At 44.1% G+C, this 26,850-nt stretch overlaps 1 protein-coding gene across 3 annotated transcripts in view; it reads right to left on the reverse strand.

Annotated features, from left to right (window-relative positions):
• Window positions 1–2,894: 2,894 nt before the first annotated feature.
• Window positions 2,895–26,850, reverse strand: part of LOC118253499 (storkhead-box protein 1-like) — a 60,096-nt gene continuing 36,140 nt past the window's right edge. The window contains exon 2 of one of the 3 annotated variants that reach the window (XM_035557924.2): window positions 2,895–3,610. In XM_035557924.2, the coding sequence (XP_035413817.1) occupies window positions 3,540–3,610 (71 nt within the window). In that variant the 3' untranslated portion in view covers window positions 2,895–3,539. Of the gene's footprint in view, window positions 3,611–24,115; window positions 24,253–26,850 lie in introns of those variants that run through there. The other 2 variants (XM_035557925.2, XM_050710238.1) reach the window with 2 other exon arrangements.

Below are 26,850 nucleotides of genomic sequence, written 5' to 3' on the forward strand. Positions count from 1 at the left end.
GTCTAACTCCAGAATGCTATCAGGTTATGTTATACCATGGTAGTAATCCTGGCTTAATTACAGCACCTCTTAAACCAGTTTCGGATCATATTTCTCCCACTGTTATGTTTTGGGAATGTGTGATGACAGGAATGCAGTGCTGCTGCTGCTGCACACATGCTGTAGTTCACTGATTCATTTTTCTGTGTGCTAGCTTACACACTGCGGTATTTATTTTAACTTGCATGACTTTTAAGAAAAACCTGCCTCTGTTATGAGAAGAAAGACTGCCCTGTATTTTTTTCAGTCCAGACCCTTCTGATTGCATTTGTGCTTCCTCTGCATTGAAGACAACTGATGCAGAAGTTTTTTTGGTCTGGGTACCCGAGACTAACTCAAAAGGTACCAGCGAAAGAAACACAGCCTGCAGGATACGGCCTTCGCCTTGATGCACGCTTCTCCCCTCCTGTTATCTGACTCAGAGTGTGTTAGCTGAAGTGGATGGAAGATGGGACTCTAACTCCTCGGCACACAAAACCAACCAGAGAGGGAGGGAAGCCGTGAATACACAGCACAGACTTCCCAACAGTCAAGCATTTATTAGGCCCCTCACATATAACAGAATTCAAAACCTTGGAAAAACGGAGCTCCAGCATTCATTCATTGGCTGCTCTTACAAAGGATATAGTGGCAAAAGATGTGCCAAAAACGTTGACCTCAACTTTTCTTGTTTTCCACTGGTGTCACATATCATTAGTACCCTGGTATTTAAGTAACCTACTGATATATGGGGGCCAGCTGTACTCTACGTTGGAAAGACAGCCTATCCTTCTGGTTTAGGAGTTTAAAAAATAGAGAGCAAGACGTAAGCATGCAGTGTAGACCCCACCAGCAGTAAAAGCCATTATAGATCGTGTTTTTAAAGACTAATTCACACATCTCTTCCCGTTCCTTCGTAAGCCTGTGTTTCTGCTGTATGCTCGTGTAACACCTCACACAATCGCACCATCACGAGCAAGCCTGGTTAAGCTCCTCAGTGCTACAGCAACACAAACCACAAGCAGCTTCTGCATGCCAGGCAGGCACCCCTAAAGGAAAAGTCCACTAAGAAAAGAAAGCACTTGGCTATAACGAGTGGGCATTGCTTTACACATTGCATGGCTATTATTTATCCGTATATTAGCTTCGAATTCCAAATCCTTGCCTGTAAGAATTACTCACCATGCTCAAAACTGACCAAAAAGCTGCAGCCATGTTTGCAAAAGGGACAATGAGCATATTTGATGGGCAGTCTTCAAAATCGAAGCAGCATACCAAGGGAACTAAATCCCAGCAGCTGCTATAGCTCCACAGAGCATTTGCTGAACAACCCGGTACTAAGCTCCCTCTAAAAATTCTTGCTTATACAGCTGTGCAATATAGCAAGCATATTTTATAGATGTATATATATAGCATGTATAACGGGCAGAGATCTTTAAAACCTTAGAAAAGTTGGGAAGCCTGAATATACGCTACTCCACCCTTTGTAAACAACCTCTTGTCATGAATTTACTTCCATATGTGTGTGAAGCTCTGCCTACATAAAATAGGCTTTCAAAATAGTGGCTTAGCACTGAAAACGTATGTTTTCCACCCATCAGTTCGAAGAGAATGCAAGCAAGATAAAATCCCAAGAGTGAAAAAGCACCGATTCATCACGTCACCGAAAAGTAAGTTTATTACTTGTTGGATATTTTATTATAGTTTTAGATTCAAAGGCTGTCTCATTGGCATGTACCAGTATTTGGGCAGGGAAAAAAAGAAAAAAAAGAAAAAAAAAACCACCTCTAGAGAGGAGTCATAAACACAGACAGAAATTAGGTGACTCAACACATGCCTGACCAAAAGGCAACCCAAAACAATCAGCCTGAATGTTCTCCACACCAGCCCGCAGTGGTGCACAATCACTGTGTCCCCAGGGAGGCAGCACTCTCCCGTCGCTGGTTTTCAGTGGGATGCTGGAGCATCTCCATTCTCTTCTGATGCTGCATCAGCACCCATCACAGGGAAGGCTCTGCTCCTGGGACAGCTGCCCTGCCTGTCGCTGGTTACCACAGCTTGCTGCCCCTCTCCGCTTAGCTTTTGAAGCGCTGACGTTACCCTCCTGGGCACCCAGAGACAATTTCCCACTCCTCTGTCCAGATGAAGGTTTATGCTGGCATCACTTGCACGTGCCCCTCCATAAAAGTTGTTCCAAGCATTTATCCTGAGCGCGCAGGTTTTTGTATGCAAGTAGAGGAACGAGAGGAGGCATTCTACAGCATCGGGTCTCAAATTTCTATCATCACCATGCAAGAAACTTAACTTCTTCAGCTGGGGACTATTCCAACTGAATAATTTCTGTTTTACTAAGTGACGCCCTACATATCAGCACAATCTGTTAAAGCAAAGTACCAGCCACAGGGAGCTTTACTGCTTTTTCTACATACCCTTCTGTATTACTGGGTGGCTGCTGGTTGTTTTATTATTAATTCATTTGGTTTTAGGTGTGAAGAGGGACTTGCTTCCAAAGGAGCACTGTTACCTCCCAGATTTTCTGGAGGTCAGTGCAAGATCTTTAACTCTTCCATGGCGCTAAGCAGAAGGGAGCAGCACCCAAAGTCTCAGTTTAGAGAAATGCTTATAACATAGTGCTTGAGTGTCGCGCTGGATATAAGAGAAGTCTCTGGTGTGAATTTTTCAACCTACGAATTTCCTACCAGAATCAAGGCAGAGTAAAGTGAAACGTAGATGTTATGAAGAAAAACATACCATATTACAAAGGAATGTCACTGTTATAGCCAAATTAAAGTAGTGAAATTAAGAAAAAATAAACTAAAATCTAATCAGAAAACGACAACAAAAAAACAAGCCTCCACACTAGCTCTGAAAAGCATACTCCTCACTCCCACCACAAAGGAGTACTTACATCTTTTAAAACATGTGAACAGCACTGGCATAGGATAAGGTTTCTTTCAAAATGCTTTTCATATTATAATGAATTTTTGTGATGCATAGAGAACCACTTACACTTAATATTTCTGGAAATCTAAAAAGATCTCTCTTTTTTTCCAAAGAAGCAAACATCTTAAGTGAGATAATTTACATGAAAGCGATAAATTTCTTAGCACTAGAATTCTATTTGGAAGAATTATGCACAAAATGAAGAGCTGGGAAGTCTTTAGTCTTCATTAAAACTGATCACTATTGAGCTGAACTCAATACCTTCACCAACCAAGTGTGGTAAATCTTATTAGCGATGGTGCTCATCTCAGAAGCTCTTGTAGGGAGCCACCAGGTTTCCATACATAAAAACTTCAAGTGCTTTTCACCCCAGCTGTCCCAGGGATCAGGAAATAATTATGCCAAACATTTCTTAGTTTCTGACAGAAGTTAAGAGAAACTCCTTAAGCAAGTGCTCAGCGACTTGCTTGTGATCTGTTTCGTGATGGGGGAGATGTTTGGTAACCTTCCCATCTCCCAGACAGTGTAAAGTAGCTCAGGGAATCTTCCTTCCCAACTGGCAGATTTCAGGAGATTTGTCAGATCATGGTGCTAATGCCAAATCCTTTTTTTCCTTCCTCTCCAAAGATGGATCTTGTTGTTATCCCAGCTGATGGAACCAAGACAAAATAAATACAGACATCAAGGACTGAAACAATGATAGACTGTCTTGAGAAGGCATTTAGGGGCCCTCAGTTATCCAAAGAGTAACAAGTTAAAAAAGCAAGTACTTCTTTTTATTGCCCACACCCTGTTGTAGTGCTTGAAAAAAAAAATAAAAAAACAACCAACAACACACAAACCCTATGGATTTCTACCCATCAGTAATTACTGAAATAACAAAGAATAGGAAAAAAAAAAAGTATTTCCAAAGCCTGATGCTATTACTGAGCTGCCAATGAAAAAACTCCCACTAACACCTCCCAAATCTATCCTCCTGCACTCCTAATCTGAACACAAAGGGTTGGGTTTAAACCCCCACCACCCCGGGATTAAAACCGCCTGCAGTTTTCAGCTTCAGGCCAGCAATGACAATACTTTAAATCCTTGGCTACTTGCTTCATGAAGATGCAGCCTACAGACAGTCCCAAAAGTTCTTTGAAATGTTAAATACAAAGCAGGAGGAGGTCATAAAGGAAATATTCCTTATAAAAGGAACAGATATCATATGCAGACTTTTCAAACACGTTCCTCAATTGCTTTGCTTTCAGCCACCGTATTCTCAATTCTGCATTGTCTGAAGCTTTTGAAATAAAATTCAGGAGCAAAATGAAACACACAAATTAATGCTGAACACAGCTGCCAATATATGCATGTGTTACCTTTTAGCACTCATAAATCTCTCAAATGTAAATGGTATCCTAGTCCTTATCTGGAAAGACTAATTATTTACCTAATAAATAGTCCTACAGCAATTACCAAAAACCCAGCCACTTAAAAGTAACATATAGGTTTTATCACATAATCTTCTGTACCATCTACCCCATTATTTCAATACGAACCAGCATGGCTCCCTGCTGCATTGGAAATCCAGCTATCTTTCTGCCAAAAGCTTTCCAATGCATACAAAAGGAATGAGGATTGAGAGACTTGTTTTATCCCCTCTTTTCCCGTAAACTAACAAGCCTTTTCTCAAGCAATTTTTCTCAATAAGTGCAGGTAGTTAGGTAGAAGGATGGGACTTTTGAGGTAGGAGAAAAAAAATCAGTTTAGCATGCCAGGTTTGCCAAGAAATGCTGTCAGTTTTAAACTATGAGGGGAGCAGGCAAAACAAAATGGTACCCTGCTGCCGAGCTGGAAGCAAAGAGTGAAGCTTTGTAGTGCAGGACTGCTGGTAGGTGGTCAAGTTTTCCTGCCCACCTGCATTGACCTGGAGGTAAGCGGGATGGCAGGAGTATTATTTCTGGCCCCTGCCCCACCCCAGACACTCAGTGTCTGGCCTTCCTCATTTGGGTACCTTAAGCTCAACTTAAACTAATTGAAAAATGAGCTTTACATTCATTTTGAGAATGTGTGTTTGCTTTGCTTATCTTGTAGGGTCTCGCAAACCCAATTCATGTTAGCTTCTGGCTAGATGCTCCACCAGACATCCCTAGAAACATCCCTGCCCAGATTTACAGATCATGTAATTGAGGGGGAACGTAACCAGCTGCCACGGTGATGCCCACAGTCTGAGGAGCATTCAGACTTCAGTCTCATGGAAGGTACCAAGGGTTAACAGAACCTTTAATTAGATGAAGTGGTTAATGGAAGCAAGTGCTCCAGCCAGCAGCAAACGCGTGGCTAATTCATCGGTGATCCTGAAGAACCAGGCTGCTGCGGTTTGAAGTTATTCAGGCTGTTTAATGTTGGGTTATTTGCAAATTAGTGTAGCCCAGCCTACAGAAACTGCCATCGCTGTGACTAGCTGCATGCTTGACAAGATGCCCTCCTCTGCTTCTAGACATAAGTACGTTATTTGGGCACCTTCACATGTCTGTTCACAGAAATATTCGAGCTACAGGAAAGACTGAAAGGTGATAGCAAGCTCAGGAACATCACATGGTTTGGGCAAGGTGGGAGGGAGGAGGACGGTAGGTTTGATTTTTTTATTTTTATTTTTTTGACTGAAGCACACTGTAGAGCAGGCTCTGCTGGACATAGCCCTGGCAGACAAAAATCCTCACTCCTCCTGGCAGGATGCAAGGCAAAGTACCCGGTGACCTCTGCCTGCTGTGCGGTCTGGTGGGCTCCTTCCCCCAACAAAACAAGCAAGAACAAACTCCAAGCAGTTGTAACCTGCACCTAGGCTACAGCAAGGTGTGAAGCTAAAAACATGCTCCTAGAGGAACCACAAAGGTAGCTCTACCTTAGTGTTGGAGGACATCAGGTCCGGAGAATTTGCCAGGAGGTGGGAGCAATGATTCAGAGGCACAGATCAGCCTTGCCTTGACTCACACTGCTTGCAATATGAACTAGAGCCTGATTTGTGCAAGAGCAAAAAAAAAAAATTCACTACAACACAAAACTATTAGCACTCTCTGTCCCACTAAACCCACCCATCTGCCTCAAAATAATTTTGATGGTTCCAATATTTATTTTAAAAATCACATATTTCTGATGAGTAGCCCTTTTGATTTCTTAACAATGTAAATGATATAAATGCCAATAACATTATAAAAGTATGGTTTTTTTCATAACTGTATTGCATCCACAACTCATTTAAATTTTTAGTATTGCTTCTTGTTTCAGTGTAACCAACTAGATGAGTTTACAACACATCTTACTTTTTCCTATTCGAAGGACAAAGAAACCCAAACAGCAACACTGATCTCTGAGCACATGGCTGCAATAATGCCGAATCCTCTTTTAGCAAGTTGAGATGTTGAGCAGGCCACTTCAAAAGTGATAAGACCTCGATTCACAGGGTGTCTGAACAGATTCCTATTTATCTGTGCCACTTCAGAAAACCACGTTCTCCCTGATTGCTAAGTCTTGAAAGTTAGTGTGAAACTTGGTGATTTGAGAACAGACCGAGAGAAGACACAGCCAGAAACACAAATCTCACCGTATCTGCCTTCCAATAGCAATATTCCACCACCCCTGGTATGGTCAGGTAAGTAATTCAAACCTCCTAAGTCATAACATAATGTTCAGGAGAAAAAACCTGGGTTTACCAACTGTGAGAAATTCCAGGATTCCAAAACCAGAACAAATCCAGAGACTTTCTTTGCCATCTCAAATTAAAAAAGGGGACATGGAACACCTTTAATGGAAGGAACTTCAAAAGTCCTTACCAAAACTGGATGCAAAGTTTTAGTGCCAGTTATGGAGACAACAACACGAACACAAATTATTACAGGTACTATGAGCAGGGACATCTTCCAACTGATGGAAGCCACTTACTGGTACTGAATGCTCCTAGGAAAACTTAATTCTGTTTACCCATCTTTGAACTAATCCCTGCACAAGCCAGGGCTCCATATTTGTGGAAACCTTTAGATTAAAAATAAACAAATCCAGTAGCAAAATAGTTATTCTGACAAACTGAGTAAGTCACATTCATAATTCATGCATGAGTTCACGGTTTGCTTGGCTTTCTTAGAAGTCAGCTTTTTTTTGGATACCATGACTCTCATGGCCAGAAGCAAACCGTATCACACCCCATTCCCCAGGATGACCACAACAACTGAGCCGTCTGAAGATGGCGGGCTGAAGCTCTCTGTGATGTATTTTTGTATTCGAAAAGCAGGCAATGAAAACAATGTCGCAGAGAGAAGCAGATGGCCAATGAGTTATCACTCTCGGTCTGATGACTTATGTGGGCTGAACTTGTTTATTTACTCACATATTTGCAGAAACGAAGCGTTCCTTATGTTGGCAGCAGCTCTGTTATATGGCCCTCAGGTGGCCGCAGCTACACCGCACATACCGCTACCTACACGCAACACTGAGGGATTAGGCACATACCTTCAAATCACCTCTCGTTTTCCTACAATGACAAAAGTCACTGTTGACCCTTCCCCGGGCCACGGAGTTAAGCGACAAGTATTTCTAACAGTGGAGCTCTTGCTGGCCCGTTTGGAGGAACGAAGCCGCAGCACTGGGACGCCAGGATCAAGGCAGCAGCAGCAGCCCCTGGCCGCCCCGCCTGGGCTTCCCATCCACGGGGAGCAGGGCAATGTGAGCTGCTTGATAACAGTGCTCACCGCTTTAAGTCGGTCTTACCAACTGTTTGTCTGTGTCTTTTTGAAAAGGAGTGCCCTTTGGCTTCAGGTCGCTGAGGGTCCAAAAGAGGCACCTGAGAAGTGGATCATCATCACTTTCAAAGCACGCTCTGGAAAGAACATTTACACGGAAGAAACATTTCTTTGAAAGAGACCAACAACTTCTTCACTTCTTTGCCCATCTTCTCCTCTGGTATTTCTGACAAACAGAAATAATGCTATTCTAACGCTACCACACTTTCTCTCTTCCTTTTCTCCTAGCATCTTCATGCTAGGAGATGAGCAATTGAGATGTTAAGTTGAACAATTTCTTGTCATGCTAAAACCACCGTCATTCAGCGTGCAGGCATGTGCCGTGACGTTGTTCCCTGGCCACAACAGCTTTGCAGGAAACTTTTTTAGGCTGTTCTTGCCTAAACTGTTGATGCAAACCCTGTGCTCACCCAGTATGATGCATGATGAAACTGCCGTCATATGGGTGTGAAGCAAAAAGCACAATTTGTGTGTCAGCGAGCCCTGTCATATGAACCATCCCGGAGAATACAGATTCTTCTTAGATCATCTCACCCCCTCTTCAGAATTGTTCTCATTATCTTCTCTTTGATTGTTCTCATTACCTTCTGGGTATATAAAAATAATGCAGCCTTTATAAGCACATAACAACCAATTATGTATAAATACAGTATTAAGAAAATAACTCAGATATTTTTGCCAACAAATTAGCTGCTGAAAATAAGCGAAAAAATGTCATTGTATGACCATTTAACCCACTGAAAATCATCAGAAACAATCTTCTGTCTGCAGTTACAATAATGCCACTGCCCTCAACTACAGCTAGCAACCAGCCTTACTATTGTAAAGGTCACAGACCTAAGACCTAAAACCCTAATGGCCTGGGTTTTCTGGACAAGGAGCTTCTACGTTATTTTCCCCCTAGCATAAGTTTCACCACGTTCCTGTACCACACCTGAAGCGACTAAAGGCTTAAAAGCAGTCAGCGTGATTTACGTACTGGCAAGAGTACTGGAACTAGATCAAGCCATCCTTGAGGGTTCAGTGGGTCCTTTGAATCACCAGGACGTGGATGTGCCACTGGAGGTGCTCATCGGTGCCCTCGCAGACCCGTACGCTCCGAAAACATGCAGGATGGCCGCATGGGCCCGCCAGTTAGGGATCAGACCCTCTTCACACGCCCGGTACAAGGCAGCCCCTCGCTGCATCTCGTGCAGCATCCGAGCCCCAGCGCCAGTGCAGAGAAGTCTGCCCCCAGCTCTCCGCCCACCCAGCGGTGTGGGAAGTGTTACACAGAGAGACTCATGAACGCCATCTGCTCAGCTGTGGAGTCTGACTTTTTTTTTTCCCCTGGCGTATAACAGTCGGTGACAGTATAAAGTAGACTAATACAATCTTACATCTTCCATTTCTATACGCAGTGAAGAAAAAACAAAGTCCAAATGTACTTTCCATCTCCCACAATATTGCTCTTAGTTTTCTAACTGAATTTGCTTGTAGTGTTTCTTTAAAAAAAAAGGAAAAAATCAGTGGGTGCTTGAAGTTTAGCTAGAAGAAATTCTTATTCCAATAAAAAGTAAGAGGCGTAAATATGCACAGTACTGACACCTGTACAGGAACATCAAGTCTACAGAGGAAACAACCTTTTCAGCGGTGTCTTTATTCATTCTACTATGAAGAAAGAACGCTAAATTTCACACATTAATGCAAATGCAATGAAAACTTCAATGCAGACATGGAAAAAAAAAACACTCCCTTCAAAATACGTGAAAACACTACACATCTTTTTCCTATTCTTCACATCCACCAGTAAGCAATCAATCTTTTTTTTTTTTTTTTCAAACTATCCAAGTACCTGGGTTATCAGATCAGTGGGGCTGATTACCCCACACAACAGTGTGGTCTCTGTTAATTACAGTGTATGTTACTTGCATCATTTCTGTGGCTTGGAATACCAATAACCCAAATAGCCTCCCAGCTCTCTGGAAGATATGGCAGCTAGTTAGAGGCACACAGCCCAGTACTCCCCATTTTTAAAAGCTGTCCAGTGTGCTTTTTCTTGCTTCACCTTTCCTAGTGAAAAAGCTGATGTTTCTAATTTTTTTATTATTATTTTTGTTTTGCCCACAGAAGACCCTCAATTGCAAATGCAGCCACTTGCCTCTCATGGGGTTTCCCGGGGAATAAAAAAATATATAAAAATAATAATTAAAAAAAAAAAACAAACAGGGAGAAAACCAGTTCCCAGCGGGCTGCAACTGAGTGTCCCCAAAGAGGAAGATCCCAGCTGACTCTCAAGAGCATCACAGGGAGCTCGCCCTGCACCACGCAGGGAGCAGAGGTAGAAACAGCACTGACATCTCCTGAGCACCAGCCCTGCATCCTAACAAGAGAACCAACAGATGTTCCTCAGGCATGTATTACCTATGGGCTACACATCAGCTTTCCCTAGACTGATGAGCAGATAGAAGGACATGAGACATGCAGATACAAATGATCCCAAACTTTCCTCTGTCTTTAATGCTAAATGATCTGTACAATGTCCCCTAAAAATAATAGGAAAGGATTTTATTTTTTTTTCTCAACTTCATTAAAAAAGAGTTGTTTTGTTTGTTTTGGGGGGGAATGGCAGAAGAAAAAAAAATGTTTTTAATGGAGCAGTGATTTAGGGCAGGAAGGAGAGAGGAGGCTGTTCACAGGGCTCATTAACACACCAAAACCTTTCACCTTTAAGAGTAAGCCCCACCAGCCCCAGGCTCATGCTGTGATCAGCTTACATCCAAAAACTAGTTCTGCTCCTCCTCAGCCCAGTTCCCAGTGGGCATGCATCCGCGCGCCTCTAGATGATCCCACCATTTCCACAACTGGCAGTCTCTCTGCTCAGAGCTAGACAAAAAGGGCAGGCAAGAGGATTTGAAGTGCTGATGCTTATCTGAAACTGTATCCACAAATAAGCAAAAGGCCGACTCCAACCAAGGGGGTTGTTTCTGACTCCTGCAAGACACAGCAGCTACCAAATATGAAACTATTGAACCAAATGCAAAAGGGTGGCACAGTTTGACACTTACAAAGCATTTGCTTGCGTACAGGACTGGCCTGTTGGGGATGATTAAAGCAAACTAGATCAAACCTAGGAGCACACACTCCTGAGCGCTCTCCCAGGCGGCCAAGTCTGGGCAGGCTGCAGCAAAGCCCAGCCGAGGGAAAAGCCATCCCTTCAGAGGCTGGCAAAAATTCGGCACGCACCGCCCGCCAGGAGCCAGGCATCCGCAGCACCACCGTACCCCCGGCATTTCCACACCTCGCTCAGGGAGCATGAGCCCCACCTGGGGAGGGGAACATCCCTCGCCACTCAGAGGGGCTGTGCCACAACCAGCTGGGCTCCCTCGCTCCACAAAACCCCTTGGCACAGGGCGAGGAGGATTAGGCATTGCTCAGAGGCTGTGGCTAAGGGAAAGACTCCCTGCAAAGGTGTGGAGAGAGGCCTTTGATGCCAGCGATGCTCTGCTGGACGGAGATGCAGCGAGCGCAGTAAGCGCATCCGCAGTGACCTGCTAGGGTTGGCTGCTTGCTACCAGAAGACAAGCCCGGGCTTACTGCTGTGGCTGTGGGACTCCTACAACAAACACACATTAACTTCATCCAGTAGTCTACGTTTTTAATCACTTGAATAGCAGATGGCATTTGTAACCTGCTCAAATACATCGGCTCTCAAGACGACACGAAGACATTAAATAAAGCAACTAATTCAACTTACTGCTCCAGCATCTTGCAAATTAGAGATCTATTTGTGGAACTGACGGAACATGGGAGGTGGGGGGAGGAAATGTTAATAGCACAATTATGCAGTTAATACCATTTTAGTAAGTTATTCAACAAAAAAAAATGAGAAAGCGGCATTTGAAAACATTTAGCAAAACACATTCTTAAGTGAGGATCGAAAGCCATCTGAATAAACTCGGCAGAAGTCTTCCACAGGCGTGGGTTTATAACTATGATTTATGTTCTGATAGCCAGGCAATGAATGCAGTTTGTCAGGCACCTGAGACAGCTTTACATTTATGATTCATTTGCACAAGAAATGCTTTCAACAGCTTCATTTTTTTTAATTTGTATTGTAAGGCTATTACATTATAAGAAAGGCCACAGCCAACCCAAATACGCATCTAGCCTAATATTCGGTCTCCTAAAGTGGCCAACAGTGCAGAGCCAGGGAAGAATATGGAGGCAACTGTACCGGCCCGTAACACTCTGCTGTCTCCCACCACTTGCAGCTCAAGGGACTTGTGCCCGCTGGGAGCCCTCTCTTGAGTTGCCTCCATACGTGAGCGCAGATTTGTACAACATTATTGGCCTTGCCTGATTTGGTAGGAAAGCAGCTACTGGGCACTTGAAACAGTTTTATTTTTTGAGGATAGCACCACTCTCAATATAGAAATAATTCAGTACAGGCATTACTGAACACTGGAATATGTACTCCAGGTTGCATGCACAAACATGCATGGATGACAAAAGTCTGACCACAGTTTGCTCTTTCTTTAGGGAAGAAGCAGTTCACCTCCTCGTGTCTTACAGAGAAGAAAGTTTTCATCCCTGATGTATTGCATTTAAATACAACGAACTCTTGCCTTATTTTAATTTATTTTTTGAACCAGGAAAGCTGAATGCACTAAAAAGACGGTAGTGATATACACTACTTTTTAGTGTAGGGTGATGAAACTTGTAATGAACCATCCCACACACTTTTTATATCAGACGGCTTCCAGAAAAGTTATTTTAGATTATTTTTCTGTTGAAAAGTGGTTATGGCATTGTGAAAAATAGCCTACCCGTAGAAATCATCAAAATACTTAAGTCCCCAATCTTTCAGTCAGCTCTAGACTGGCAAATTATTCAAACTCTAACCTTGTTTTTCAAGGAATTCACCTACACCTCCATTGCAGGATCAGGCACCTCATCACAGGGATCTGCCTAGGTCTTCCCCAGTTTCATCATTATTGTGCTTGGATACTTAGGAGGAGTCATAGTGACAAGGATGACTGAGGATTAACAAAAAAATTGTGTAATTTTTGATTTTTTTTCAAAATGCAAACCACTGTCAGACTGCCTTTGCATGGGCCAGCTCCCTAGATTTTATAAAGACATAATGGAAAGGATCTGGCAAAGCGCACACAAAAAAATGTACTAGACGGAGACCGAGACGCACAAGAAGTATTTTTAAAGCAGCTCTCTGGGTAATGAAGACAAACATGCAGAATTTTGCTGTACTCTAACCTAAGCACCACGCAGTGCCCCCTGCTGCATACACAAGACAACAGGCGAAACACCACCGAACAATGACATTATCTGATATTAAACAAGATATGCTGTATGCATGAGTAATATTTATTTCCTTGATTACTCTTGTTTTCTAAAAATACTAATAAATTATGCAAACATCTTCAGTACTGGCTCAGAGCAGATGTTTTGCACGCTCCCTCTTCCCATCCAGCCTCCTGGCGTTGTGTCTGTGAGCAAGCTGTCACCTTACCTCCCACCACCGAGCAGTGGGAAATTCGTGCTGAGAGGGAGCCGAGACGCTGGGCGGCCGGACAGGGGGAGCATCCGGTGCCGTTACCATGAGATTTAATCACAAGACACTCATCGGGGCTAAACAGCACAGTGCGGCATGGCCTATGTGCTGCCCTTGTCCTAAATACCTAGAGTAAGACATATATTCGGGAAGTGACGAACGCAAGTGAAGTGCCCATCTCTCTGTACTCTGAGCTAGAAGAAACAAAACAAAGAGAAACAAACATAAGGGAAGGTCAAGCGTTTGATGTAGTTTCCAACTTCCAAATAAACGGGCATTAACAGCCTATAAAAGGTCCCTCACACGCAACATGAAAGGGGTAAATGCAGACTGAGGAACCGTGAGCCTGAAGAGGATTTATCGATCGTCAGACAGAGCCAGGGAGGTCTCCTAATGTGGAACACAAACATTTAATCTGATTCTGAAATCTTATCTGCTGCCCTTAAGAAGATTAACATAAATTCTCTTTCAGCAGACTATGAATTTCTGATCTATTGCATGAACTAGAAATCATCAAGAAATTATCAAGAAGCAAGACTTTAGCATTTTAACCATTTTATTAGCATTCTACTCAAAATCAAATTCAACAGAGGTGGTCAAAGTTCAAATCAGTTCAAGGAAATTACATCACACAAATGTTATTTGCATGCATACGTGTTGCATGATGCAGACATGTTGCATCCATACACAGAGATGAAATCATAAGGAAGTTGTTCAAGATCGCCATTCTTGAACAACAACAAAAAAATAATAATCAGGCATGAAGATGTTACAGCAGGAAAGTTCTTTCTAAAAAAAAAAAAAAAAAAGTTAAAAAAGTCCCGAACTGGTAATATCTGCACTAGCCTGGAATGAAAGGAGATATTTAAGAGAAGAAGCTATATTCAGGGGGAGGAATCCATACACACACCCTTTTTTCTGCCGTACACAGACTGAGTACAAGGCAGACTGCTACCATCATGGCTGTGCACTGGTAGGCTCTGGTCTATGAATCCACATAACTAGCCGGGTTTTAGGCTTGTCCTTGACATTTCCTTTCCCCCAAGTGGAAAGGGATGGGAGGAACAGCCATGCCGCAGAAAACTTGCTCCCCTGGAGCAACCCTTCTCATTTCTCTCATTTCTGCCCATAAGCTCAGCTGGCAAAGGGCCAGATAGCCGAGTCAAAAGCTTGTAATGTGTATTTGCTAGAAATCTGAGGTCCCCAGTATGGTTGGTCTGAAGTAAGAAAAACATGGTGGATGCCACAGTGGAGGAGGCGGGAGGCTCCACAACCCTGGTCGAATTCAGCCTCTTCCTGTCCAAAAGGAGCTGACCTTCAACACTACGTAGGGTTTCAGGTGGGATCAGTCAACACGATGAAGCCAACCCAGCAGCACACGTACTGACATTCCTGCTTTTTTCCTCAATAGTCAATTCATACTCGAGCCACCAGGCCACAGCCAAGCATTATCTCTGTGCTATTAGCCCTGGGGCTTTTACCTGTGATGTAAAGCAAGTCAAATAGCCTTGCGTTTGTCATGAGCAACGAGTCTGCACACAGTTGCAGCACCTCACCTAACTGGAGCTGAGCCTTTCATCTAGCCTTGACCCAAGGGCAACCCAAACGAGTCCTCAAGTACCATGCTGTGTGGGCTTCTGCTTGCAAATTTCGAGGCAATGTAATGAATGGCATATGTACATGCGAACGTTTGCATTTTCCCTGTAGTCAATAAAAAATTATAGTTTCATGATGAAGAACAAAATGCATTACCATTCTCAGGCTCTATACTAATTCTTTTTACTATCTAGAGCAGAAATACTTGTCTTTCAAAGAAAACAGCACAGGATCACAGAGAGAAGTTGTTTCCTTCCTAGCCCACTGGAAGCCCACATGGCTGAGGCCTGCTCTTCAGCAGGGCACAGCAAATACCTCTTTGTTCTTGCTTTTGCACATAATAGCTGCAGTCACAAAATGAGTCTCCCCTCAAAAGTGTGCAACAAGGATCCTTGCATAATTTCAGGCCGAGCATTTTAATTTCCCTGCATCTTCTTCCAGAGGTACCTAGTTAGCGAGAAGATGTATGAACACCTGAGGCAACGCAATAATGTCACAGGTCAGACAAGTCCACTGACATAGGACACCTTTTCTAGTACAGCAGGCTAAATTCAAGTGGCCATTACTGTATTTTCCTCATATACCTACTGTGCAGCTAGTATGAAGCAGAAGTCCTGTGGAAAGCCACAGTATACGATCACATATTCTCTCCTGCTCTCAGCTGTAAAACGGCAACAGCAATACATCCTTCCCTCAAAGAGTTTCTGTCATCACAGAAATGGAAAACCATCATACATGTTCTGGTATGGAAATAGTGAGGCCCACATACCTACCCCAATGGAACCTCAGTCCATCATAATCCAGAGGCAAAACAGTGTCAAAAGTTAAGTTTGTACCAGAAATCATAGATTTGCCATTTCTTAAGCTGTGAACACTTGCCTTGTGAGCTTTTAACTTTAGGTTTTAGCACATAAATTCCTGAGGTACCTTAAGGAAAATAGAAAAACTGCTAATTCCACGTGCACACACACGCACACACGCACATTATATGTGTACAACCCTGGATTATCTGCTTTCTTACATTGTGAAAGCCATTATTCCAGAAAGTACTACCCTGGTGGGCCTCATTACTGAAGGCTAATCTAGTGTTGCCGCTACCGCTCCTGCCACCAGGAGTACTTAATGCCAAGAATACAAGCTTATATAAAACTTTAAAAGTTTTTCTTCCTTCTTTTTTATCTGCAGCCAAAACACTAATTTTCTGTGCAATATACCCAGTAATACATATGCAGAAAACTTATTGGCACCAGCTACTACTGCCTTATGCTCATCACAAACTTAAACTAGTCCAAAAAACTCCACGTGAGGCAGGTTGCATTGGACACTGCCTGTTGGACTTGATCCTGAGCTTCAGCACGCATGTTCTTCACTTGAGCAACATCAGATGATAGGGAAAGACTGTGGTTGCTTTGGGAGGAAGCAGGAACAAGAAAGCGATGCATCACTAGCACCAAATGCAGGGCCCGGGGGCGCTCCGGCCAACTCCCAGCTGGAAGATGAGAGACTCGTTTATCAGCTGGTGCCCTTCAGCAAGGTGCTCGGGGTAGGAGCTGGGCGATGGGAAGCTATTCTCAGTCTCGCAATTTCCTAGGCAATCCCAGAGCTGTTCTGGATGCTGCTTTGAAGGCTGTGTGGTGAGACAGAATACATATTTTCTGGCACACCTCAAGTTTTCTCAGGGGATAGAGACCACAGTAAGAAAATTTTCAATTTCTAGCCTTCCCTTGGTAAAAGCAGAACTTCATGAATTGAAGAAAAGATGCTCCCCTGAGCCAAAGGCACCTCCCCAGGTGGAATTTATAAGCCTGCCACAAACAAAACCAGTTTTAGAGCTCCTCTCCCCCACTCCCTGCTTTTCCTAAAACGGGGGAAAATAAGTCTTTCATAACACCGTGCATTTGGTGGCCTAAATATAGGTGCTACCAGATGCCCCGCTGACGCAAGGGGGTCAGAATTTGAGAACGCGAGAAAATGACTCAGTTTCCATAAGAAAAGTCGACCTGGCACAATTAGCCTGAGAGCGGCACCGGGACGATGTTCCAAAACACTCATTTCTAAGGCATGCTTCTACTGGGAGAAGTTAGGCAGTTCAGGACTGCCGAGGGTCAGTTCTCACATTTACACCTGACAGAATTAATTCGTTTGGACATGAAACACCCTCAGAGCCCATCTGAAAAAACAACGCCTTTCTGCTGTGACATCCTGATGTCATTTCCTAATCTCCTTATTCAGATGCTAAGAGTAACACACCACCACATCCAGCCTTATTGGCATCTGCCCCCAGTACAGAGAAAGGAAAACTTTGTTACATGCTTGCAAAACCATCGAGCTCCTTTGAGAAACATCCCCATTTGCCAGGATGCTTCTCACGTGGGCACCCGATGGCCACACACCCCTCCTGATCATCTTTCCAAGTTCTGATGCACTTCAAAATGCTTTTCACAACTACAAGCAGTTTAACACTTTTTCCCTTAAATGTGAGAAGTAAAACACCATACTGTGTTCTGTCCTTCCATAAAACTGCCCACACAGCTTCGTCTGACCCAAGAATGCTTTTCCTCCCTCCCATTTTTCTCCGCAAGCCCACACACATAAGGCAAACTTACATTACTTGATTTTTATGATTAGCCGCCTGCTGGACCTCTATTAGAGCAGATAAACACGAGCGCATGAAAAAATTACAAACAGAAGGAAGAGGGGCATATAAACGGGCTCTCACTAACCTTTCGCCAGGGTGGGGGAGCTGGGAAGGTTGGATCCAAGGGGGCCCAACCCGGGCAGCAAATTCGCTCCCGTCGGCGGACGAGCAAGTGAGCAGGCAGGGAGAGCTGGTGGCTGGGCGGGGAGGAGGAGCGTACCCGGGCAGACGAGTGGTTAGCAGCTACGTTAGGGAGTAAGCAGCCAGGAACTGCAAATAACTGTCAGCTGCCTGGGAAGCAGCGAGGAAGGAGTGGATGTTCGCTGCCAAACTGCCCTGAGCTGTCAAGTAGATGCTCCCCTCGCTCTGCGCGGGGCTAACCCTAACCCTAACCCTAACCAACCCTAACCCTAACCCCTATGCCACCAGCAGGCTTCTCCGCAGCTCCCTTGCTGGGAATGACGGGCAGTCAGCAGGGAACAAGCACATGCATCTGAGAGTTGCTATCACTTTTGGGCACGACCTGCTCCTGCAAGCTTTCCTCCACACCAGCTTTAAGGCTTTGTATTGCCGAGGTAGCCGAGAAGTTGCCGAAACGCTGAGATTGCCACAGATGCCTTGATGGCCTCAAAAGGTCTCCAAAAGCCCAAAGCGAGGCAGGCATGGCTAGTCTCCATAATAAAATTTCCAAATATTACTCTGGTGTGGAATAGCAAGCAAACAACAACAAAAAAAACCTCACAACCTCTGACCTACAGCATTGCTACCCAATTTTCTGTTAGAACATACCTCTGATGATTGTAACGCTCATAACTACAAAGCTGAATGCGTTTTCATCATGGATGGATTGTTGTGGGTGAAGTAGCTTTTGGAAGCCAAATGACTAAAGATCTTTCGCAACCACAATCTCAGAGCAGACATCATTTGAAAACCCAAGAGGATTCAGGTCCAAGCCCACAAACTCAAACCTCAATGAGATCGAGCTGAAGCCAAAATAGCAAAGACCTTAATTTTCCAGCCAGGATGCAACAAAGCCCTCATATAGGAGAGGAGATCCTGGGGGTTGCCACTGGGGATAACAACCTCTCCATAGCTCTCAACACACTTCTGGTTTAAAATAATCAAATTCTTGTGAGAATAATCAGCTATTATTTACAGCGTTTTTGACCAAAGACTTTGCAGGATGCGTTCACAAGATTTCAATGTCACTGAAGCATATAAAACATGGTCTTACCTCCAGCCCACATGAAAATATATTATCTCTTAGTAAAAAAGAGCCTTTACAGCACCACATCCGATTTTGACTCTCGTTTCGTTCGCGTTTCCACACCTAGAAGTGATACTTAATCATCTTTTTCAACAGACTTTCTGCCTTGTTTTCCGTAAACATAATTTGCGTCAAAATGCATTACAAGGGAACAGGTCAGAGCATCACCACACCTCGCTGCCTTTTCTCCAGCGGCATGCTCGGCCCTGCATTGTACACAGAGACAAAATTGTTGTGTGGTGGTTAGTATTGAGCTTTCATGTTAATGGCCAGCCTATAGCACTGATAGTCTTCAGCGTATTGTGCAGGTCTAGCAAATAATTATGCCTTCAGTGTTTCTGGCTATTTTGATGCAGCTTTGGTTGATCCTAAGATTCAAGTTCCTTTCAACTAGCAGAAATGCAAATACACGTTAGAGAAAAATGCATCCTTTGCATTATAATTTCTACTTATGCAATCTCCTACTGGTGGTTCCACAAGTTTCTGCTTCACAGGCTCTTTGTAACTGAAATTTACCTTCAGACGCCTATAGTTGTAGCACAAACACACTGAAGAGGTTTCTAACACCCATTCCTGAACAGTTTTTGATGGCAAAAGTGTTACACCCAGCCTGGCACACCTTCCATCTGCAGCACACCTATCCTGTGAACAGTAAGGGGGACTTTGCCTTCGAGTCCAGCCAAACGGATACATTTAAACAAGTGAAGAGCAAAAAAATAAGAGAGGAATAGTTCTACAACATAATTGCATACTTATAAATAGCATGTTTTCCACGTGTGTCAGATATCAAATAGCTTAATGACAACTGATAACTGGCTGATTTCTGCAATCTGCCATCAGCTGCTATTTTCAAGAGAACACGAGCTATTCCTAATACCGCAGTACAACTCCACTTAGTTGTGTAGGAAGCTTACATTTTTCAACCAGATGGCAGGTATATACTATTTTAACCAAAATCCTGTTTTAAGAACACTGGTCGATATAATGACAGTGCTTGACAAGCCAAGAGGCAGATGAAAGCAGATAACTACATAATACCATTTAGTATCGCCCTTTAAAAAAAAATCATACTTATGAACAGCAACAGATGGGCTGGGCAAACAGGCTGCATGACCTCATTTACTGAAAAAAAAAAAAAAGTGTTTTTTTGTTTGTTTGGATGTGTATTTTTAATTAAACTTCAGCCTTTATTTCCAAAATACACTTTGCAAAACTTGGATGTGATTTTTTTCTCAATCCAAAGGCTCTGTTCCCAAGTCCCTTGGAACAGAGCTGTTCTGCTATACTGCAGCGTGATTAATGCACACAACTGCCTTAACACCCAGCAAGGGAAAAAAGCCCAAGATGCACAGCCACCTCTAGAATACAGGGCTTGATACGATACAAATAATCTGTTGTAAAAGCTCTCTGTCATTACAGCAATGTCTACTAATTAGCAAATAAATTATTTACACTGGCATTTCTATTGCAGCAGAAGCCCATTATCCTGTTCTGTCTCATTGGCATCTCTTAAATAGCAACAGCAAACAGGAGCTGTGAGATACAGATTACATCTTGCAGAAGCGAAATAACTCAGCATTTTTAATAGGCAGGAATTCAGAACTGCCTTAGCCTGGACACATTTCCTCTTCTTTCTCAGCCCCTTTCCATGCCTGACCAACCGCAGCCCCATATTCCTCCCTTTAGCGCGGGACGTGGTTTGCCCTCCCATACTCACACGGTGCCTGGGGTCCTTCCTTCAAACGCAGGCGCTGGCTCAAGAAGAGAAGCAGGCGCAGGTGAAACAGCCCAGGTGATCCCCGCAGCTTCTCCTCTCCTCGGTGGCACACCCTCCCTTATACGCAAAGGTAATCTGAGCGGAGAAGACCTGATGTCCTACCAGTCACATACACTGAGCCTTTGGGTTCTCTAAAGCCATACCGAAGCACTTAGGAATAGCTGTCTGTATATTTACTTTTGTCTTTTTTTTTTTTTCCCCCCTTGGATGTATGCCTAAGTGAGAAGGAAGCAAACTCTCTCCATATTTCACACCCATTCACACTGCATTTTTTTAAGGGTGTTGCTTAGAAAAAAAAAAATTTACAAGCTCGTTCAGCTCCAAATGTCCAACCAGACAGTCATGTATTTTCCTCTGGTTATACTGACTCGGTTATTTTCCCACACACTCCTGATGCAGCAAAGGACTTGTCTGAGCAAGCAAGACAACGCTTTAGGCAGCAGATTAGAAAATACAAATGCTCGTGGAGCCTAGCACTGTGTCCCGTCCGGCAAGGCTTGGCTTTCCATCAGCAGCCAAGGCATCGGGAGGTGCACAACTCTCTGAAGGCTTACACCATGGATACATGCTTGAGGTTCAGGCAACCACCAGTGCAGGCCCCAGGAAAACCAAGGGGCTGTGTGGGCTCCATGCAGGCACTGAGGGAGCGCCATTAACAAAAAGATTCTCAGGAACATCTGTAAAGTGAGGGAATGAACAGCACATTATAAAGAATGTCCTGGAGCATGTTTCCCAGCGAGGCTGTGCTGTCTGAGACCTTGGAGGCTCTCAAAACCTGACTGGATCGAGCCCTGAGCAAGCTGGTCTGATCTCAAAGCTGAACTTGTCCAGAGCAGGTGGCTGGCCTAGAGACCTCCTGAGGTCCCTTCCCATCTGAGTTTTCTTCTGGTCTTCTTGTGTCTGATGTCCTCACTCATTCCTGGCCTCATTCTCCCAGGTCACCTAGCATTTCAGCATTGCAGATCAATGCACTGCTGACCATGTACTACCCAGGCCAGCAAGCTCTCACGAGTCCAGCACCCTCACAAGAATTTCAAGGCCCATTCACTACAAAGGCATAGCAAGGCACTCTCCTCCAGCCACGAAGGTCTCAGGCCCAAGATTTCCCTCATGGCCCTCACTGAAGAGGTCTTGGTTGACCCAGTCCCCAGAATGACCAAAAGCTGGCTGTCCAGCTAGCCCGATAAACCATCCCAACCACCAGTCCCTCAGGAATGGTTTCCAGTAGGTCCACAGCAACTTTTTCTGGGAAAGAAGCAGAGAACTGAGCTCCCATTTTGAGAAAAGGATGGTTCTGGGAATTACATTAGAGGTCAAGTCCTCAAAATTTTTCTAAAATGCCTGAAGGCCTTACAAAATCTTTGTGAAGCCATTCCCATAGCTGTGTAGAAAACCTGGGAAAATGTAGCCATACACTAGTTTAACTGAAGTGGTGTCATGTAGTCGTGGGGCAAATGCAGTCCAGACAATGGGTTTGCCCCCATAACCCTTGGCCTGGGCAATGCAACTGATAGTTTGTCTTTCTCAGCTCATTTTCTTAGTAGACAGATCTTCAGAAACAGTCAGTTCATCAGAAAAGGAAGCCAAGTTAATCTCTGTAATTTCAGGTATTTGGAACTACTTTTAGGCGCACACCCCAACACACAACACGCAGGGGGTTAGGAGCCAAGAAATGCAGAGATAAATAATGTCTCAGCTCCAAGGAAGGATTTTCTAGATTTCTCTGTAAGCTTGTACTACTCACTTTTTTTTTTTTTTTTCATTGAAAGAAAATCTGCATGAATCTAGCAAGAATAAAGACATCACTAGAGTAACTGAAAATTTGTGTCACGTTAAAATCTTAACTGGAATCAGGAGTGAATCTTATAGGTGGCAATAATGAAACAATGCTGAGAAGTAGCACCCTGACACCTCTTTTCACAGGCTCTTTGCTTGAAATTGCAATTACAGTAAGTAGGAAGACAATTCTGACATTAAAAAAAGTGACGTTGTAACAAAAGAAAATGCTGTTTTCAGCTAGAGAGGAGATCCTGAATCACAGGCATGGCTTTACGATGGAGTACAACCCACTGGCTGCTGAGGCCCCAGCAGATCATGCAGGGAGGGTTGGGCAGAGTTGTCTCCAAGTTACTGGCTCGTGCTGTGCTCAAGAGCATGGCCAAGGTGCCTGGGACCACATCCCACCGGTCAGCAGCACAGAACAACTCGATTTTGTCTCCAGTCACTTATGGGAGCACTGGTGGTCTCCTGCAATGCCACTCACAGAAAAGGGCTGGGCTGGTGGTCCCACCGTGAGCTCTGAGCTGCAACCTCCTTGCAGGCAGACGTGTGGTTAGGGACAACGTCCAGTTGAGAGCATGTACCAGTTCTGCTGCACAGACATCCCAAGAGTTGAGCACCTCACAACACCAAGTCTGGAGGATGCGGAGTCAGGTTGGCTTGCTTCCACACAACGGGACCACAGTTGGTGCATGGCTGTGGAGGGAAGGAAGCTATGTTTCTTCCCCAAGGGAAAGCTTGATTCACACCACAAGGTATACCTGTGTGGATCTCATGAGAGCTACCTACCCGCTCTGACTGTCACTGTGATTTTTCAGCTTTCTTCCAGTGCCTGACCCAATAGCATCAGCGCTTTCGGGGCACAAAAAAAAGAAAAAGAAAATAAATAACTAAATAAAAGGAAGAAGAAGAAAAAAAAAAGTGAAAAAGATGTGTCCACAGAACCCTGAAATGCAGACAGACAGCAGCCCTGCTATCACTGCTGCAGTTCATTTAAAGCTAGTATTTTTCTATGCTTTTCCATGCTGCAATCACATTTCCAGTTCCTTTGCAGACCTACCTGGAGGGTCTGAATAATTTGCATCTATCTTTTCCCAACATTCCACATATTATTTGCATTTATCGTGAATGGGTGGAGAATAATAGTGCTTAGTGCAAGAAATAAATACATTTAAAAAACAAATCAGTCAGTGCTGCCAGTCAGACAGATGCAAAAGTTGACATAATATAGCCTTTCATTATTTTTTCATTCCAAGCAATGCACAAAATACATGAAATATAAAAGAGTGCCTCACATAGATTTTTTCCAGCTGAATGGAGCTTTGACAGTCAAGAACACTGCATTTTTCACATAATAAAATGTGATTTTCCATCAATTGTACCGGTAATGAAAATGTAACATACAGCACAATCCCTTGAAAGCCAAGGAGTCTATGCCAAGGGTGAGACTGAAAGTTGCAAAACCAGGAGCCTCAAGGCAAGAGAAGCAGGGGAGAAAGAAGAATGGGTCCTCCACCACTCATTTACTTTTCTACCAGTCCTTCCCCTAAAGGGCTCCCCCTTCTCCCTTTCCTTCTGTTGGGTAGGAGGGGCAGCCTGAGCAAAACCATCCATCTGGTTCCCATCACAGGAAAGACTGCCTATTCTAGCTCCTGCCAAAGCCTGTCATTAGCAATCAGCATAAGAGAGAGCATGAGAAAACACAGTACAGCTAAGACAACAAACCTAATACTTTTAATACACTAATCATAACAGCAGTACTCAACTTCGTTCTTTATAAAAATATCACAGGAGTCAGGTGGGTCATCCTGGTAGCCTCGTTTTATCAGAGAAACTAATTTAGCAGGCAATGCAAATGACATTTTCTTCTGCCACAGCACACCCATCAGCGCCTATCAGAAGCATCTGCAAGAGTGAAATACGGAAAAGAAGGATAATTTGATTAAGCGGATGCAAAACCTCGCTACCCATTAATATACTTTGTCTCCTTCTAGCTACAACAGAATAGACACGGTGTTTAAATCCTGAAGCAGCCGTTATATCCCAGACCTAGTGTTTTATGAAAGCTTGGAGAGATGACCACCAAACTTCCTGTGAAGGAGTCTTTTAATTACCTATCTGAGCTAATTAAACCTGACTGGGGTCAAAAGTGATCTGCCAGCAGGGGACAGAGAAAGCGGGCAAGCTCTAATCCTCTGCTATTCACTGAAGCAGCCTCAAGGCTCAAACCAGAACCCATGAGAGCTCCTTCTCCTCCCTGCAAGCAACGCAGATGTCTTGCTTGGGGCTTTTGTCCAGTCTCTACGAGCAGCGTTTTTCCCCGTCCTTTTGACAAGAGTGGCACCTGCTCCAGTTGGCTCAACCCCACAGCCCCGGAGGAGCACATCCATCAGGTGAACACCCTGAGATCTCCAGGAGAGCAATCTTTGCTCCACAACTCCTCCCTTCAGTTCCTTGCACAGAGCAGCACCAACATCACCACTGACACATGCAATTAGTTTCTTTTTAAAGACTTCCCTTCCCTCCAGTGCTCTGTACTGGGGGCAGGGGGCAGAGATAAGAAGTGGGGAAGAAACCTCCTTCAAGAGGAACCACCACATCTCCATGCAAGGATGACATGCCTCCAGCTCCTTAGGACTCTCCCCATCAACATCCCTGCCACCTGGCTTGCCTCTTGCCAGCTTCCTCCTTTTGTTAGGATGTTCCCACGCAGATCTAATAATAGCCTCAACAGACGAGTGAATACGAGTAACAGCTCTTTCTGCCTACTTTCAGGAAACTATTCCCCCCGTTTGTTTCTCTCATTTTCCTGCTGCGGTATTTAGCTCCAAATTTTAATGGCCCATTTAACAAGGGGAAAGCGTCTTCTAGGAATAACTTGCCCTGGGCTATTCCATGGGCTGCTCAGAAGTGAAATCTGATCATTTATACTCCCTTCAGTAGAAGAGGACCATCCTCTGAACCCAAATAAAGCACAAATAGACACAGAGATGGAAAGCGAGAGTATTTTTTTTCCCATTCTCCCTCTCATGCCCCTTTTGCCATGTTTGTTATCGAAGTGCTTTAGAAAGTAAACATCACTGGGAGGCCAGAGCTGAGCTAAGTCTGCTAAGTCTGCTCTGACTTCAGGTGGAATAATAAATAAGAAATGTTACAAAAAGTCATTAATTTTTGTGGGGCAGGGCATTTATTTCTCAGCCCACAGTGGTGAAGTGACACTGCACTCTTGTGTGCTGGTTGGTGACACGCCTCGTGCTGGTGTGACTACTTCAGGTTGCTCGCTGGATGCTGGGGATCAGTCTGCCACCCAGGAACGAGGTGCACAACCATGGGAGAATGGTATGGAGAAGTCTGTGGTACGGAGAAGTCCTTGGGCCAGCAACGGGGAGGTGCTTGTCCATGGGAGCTAAGGAGGACAGAATGGAGAATGGGGACAGACAGCTCTGTGAAAAGCCAGAGGGGCAGCTTTGAAGGAAGACATGTGGTAGAAATGGAAGTTGGTGCCAAAAAAAAAAAAAATAGAATGAAAAATGCTGTGTAAGAGCAACCAAGTTGCCGAAGGTCAACCAGTTAGGACAGGGAAAGAAGCAACCGGGCTACTGCTGATGGATGAAAGTTCAATTTCTTCCCCAGAAGATGGGAAAATTACTCTCCCATCTTAAAAAGAATAGATAAAAGGGTAAATAAAAGCCCTCAGGAATCAGACAAAGCCAGAATCAAGGACGGGGAGGACCAAAAGAGGAAATACCCCCAGCAGTACTGGAAGATGAGATAAGGAGAGGAAGGTGAGGCAAGCCCTTGGGCAGGAGAAAGCACTGAGACTGTGGGATAGGAATGGGGGAGTGATAGGTAATGAAGATGGAGAGAGAGAAGGACCAGGGATAACAGGGAATAGAGCAAGTGGAGGGAGGTGGAAGAAACATGACTACAACAGCAGGAGGAGGGAGAAAAAAGGAAAAAATGATGAGGGCTGAACAACCAGAAAGACCTGGGAAGGAAGATGTGGGAGGAATGGAAATTGCAGCACCTGACCAAATTTTTCCCTATTGATCTCCCCAGGGTGCTCGACAGAAGTCTGTGCTGCGATTCCCCTCCCCAAAGGTCACGTGTTTTAAAATGATTACTGGGAGGCGTAGGAACTCCAAAAGCAGCATTACTCCTTCCGGACAGCCCGCGGCCCACCTCTTTCACTCCTGTGACCCACACAGAAGCAGGGCTCAGGCCCCCATTTCACTTTTTACCTGCTACCACCTCACACCAGATACACCTTTTACACTGTAAAGGGCATGTAAATGTAAACTTTATACCAAAATTAATGCAACTGCATAGAGGAAAACAAATTCCTCTATAGAATTCAAAAAGGAGCCCAGGATAAAATAAATATTTTACATGCAAGCCACTGCTATTCAGGGCATCCTATTCCAGCCACAGAGAGATGTATTTTGTAGGAAAGTGAGCTAGTAGAAATTCATCTTTATCTTTTAAAAGTTACAGATCTTGAAG

The sequence above is a fragment of the Cygnus atratus genome, chromosome 4 (genome assembly GCF_013377495.2).
Source record: "Cygnus atratus isolate AKBS03 ecotype Queensland, Australia chromosome 4, CAtr_DNAZoo_HiC_assembly, whole genome shotgun sequence".
Lineage (NCBI taxonomy): Eukaryota > Metazoa > Chordata > Aves > Anseriformes > Anatidae > Cygnus > Cygnus atratus.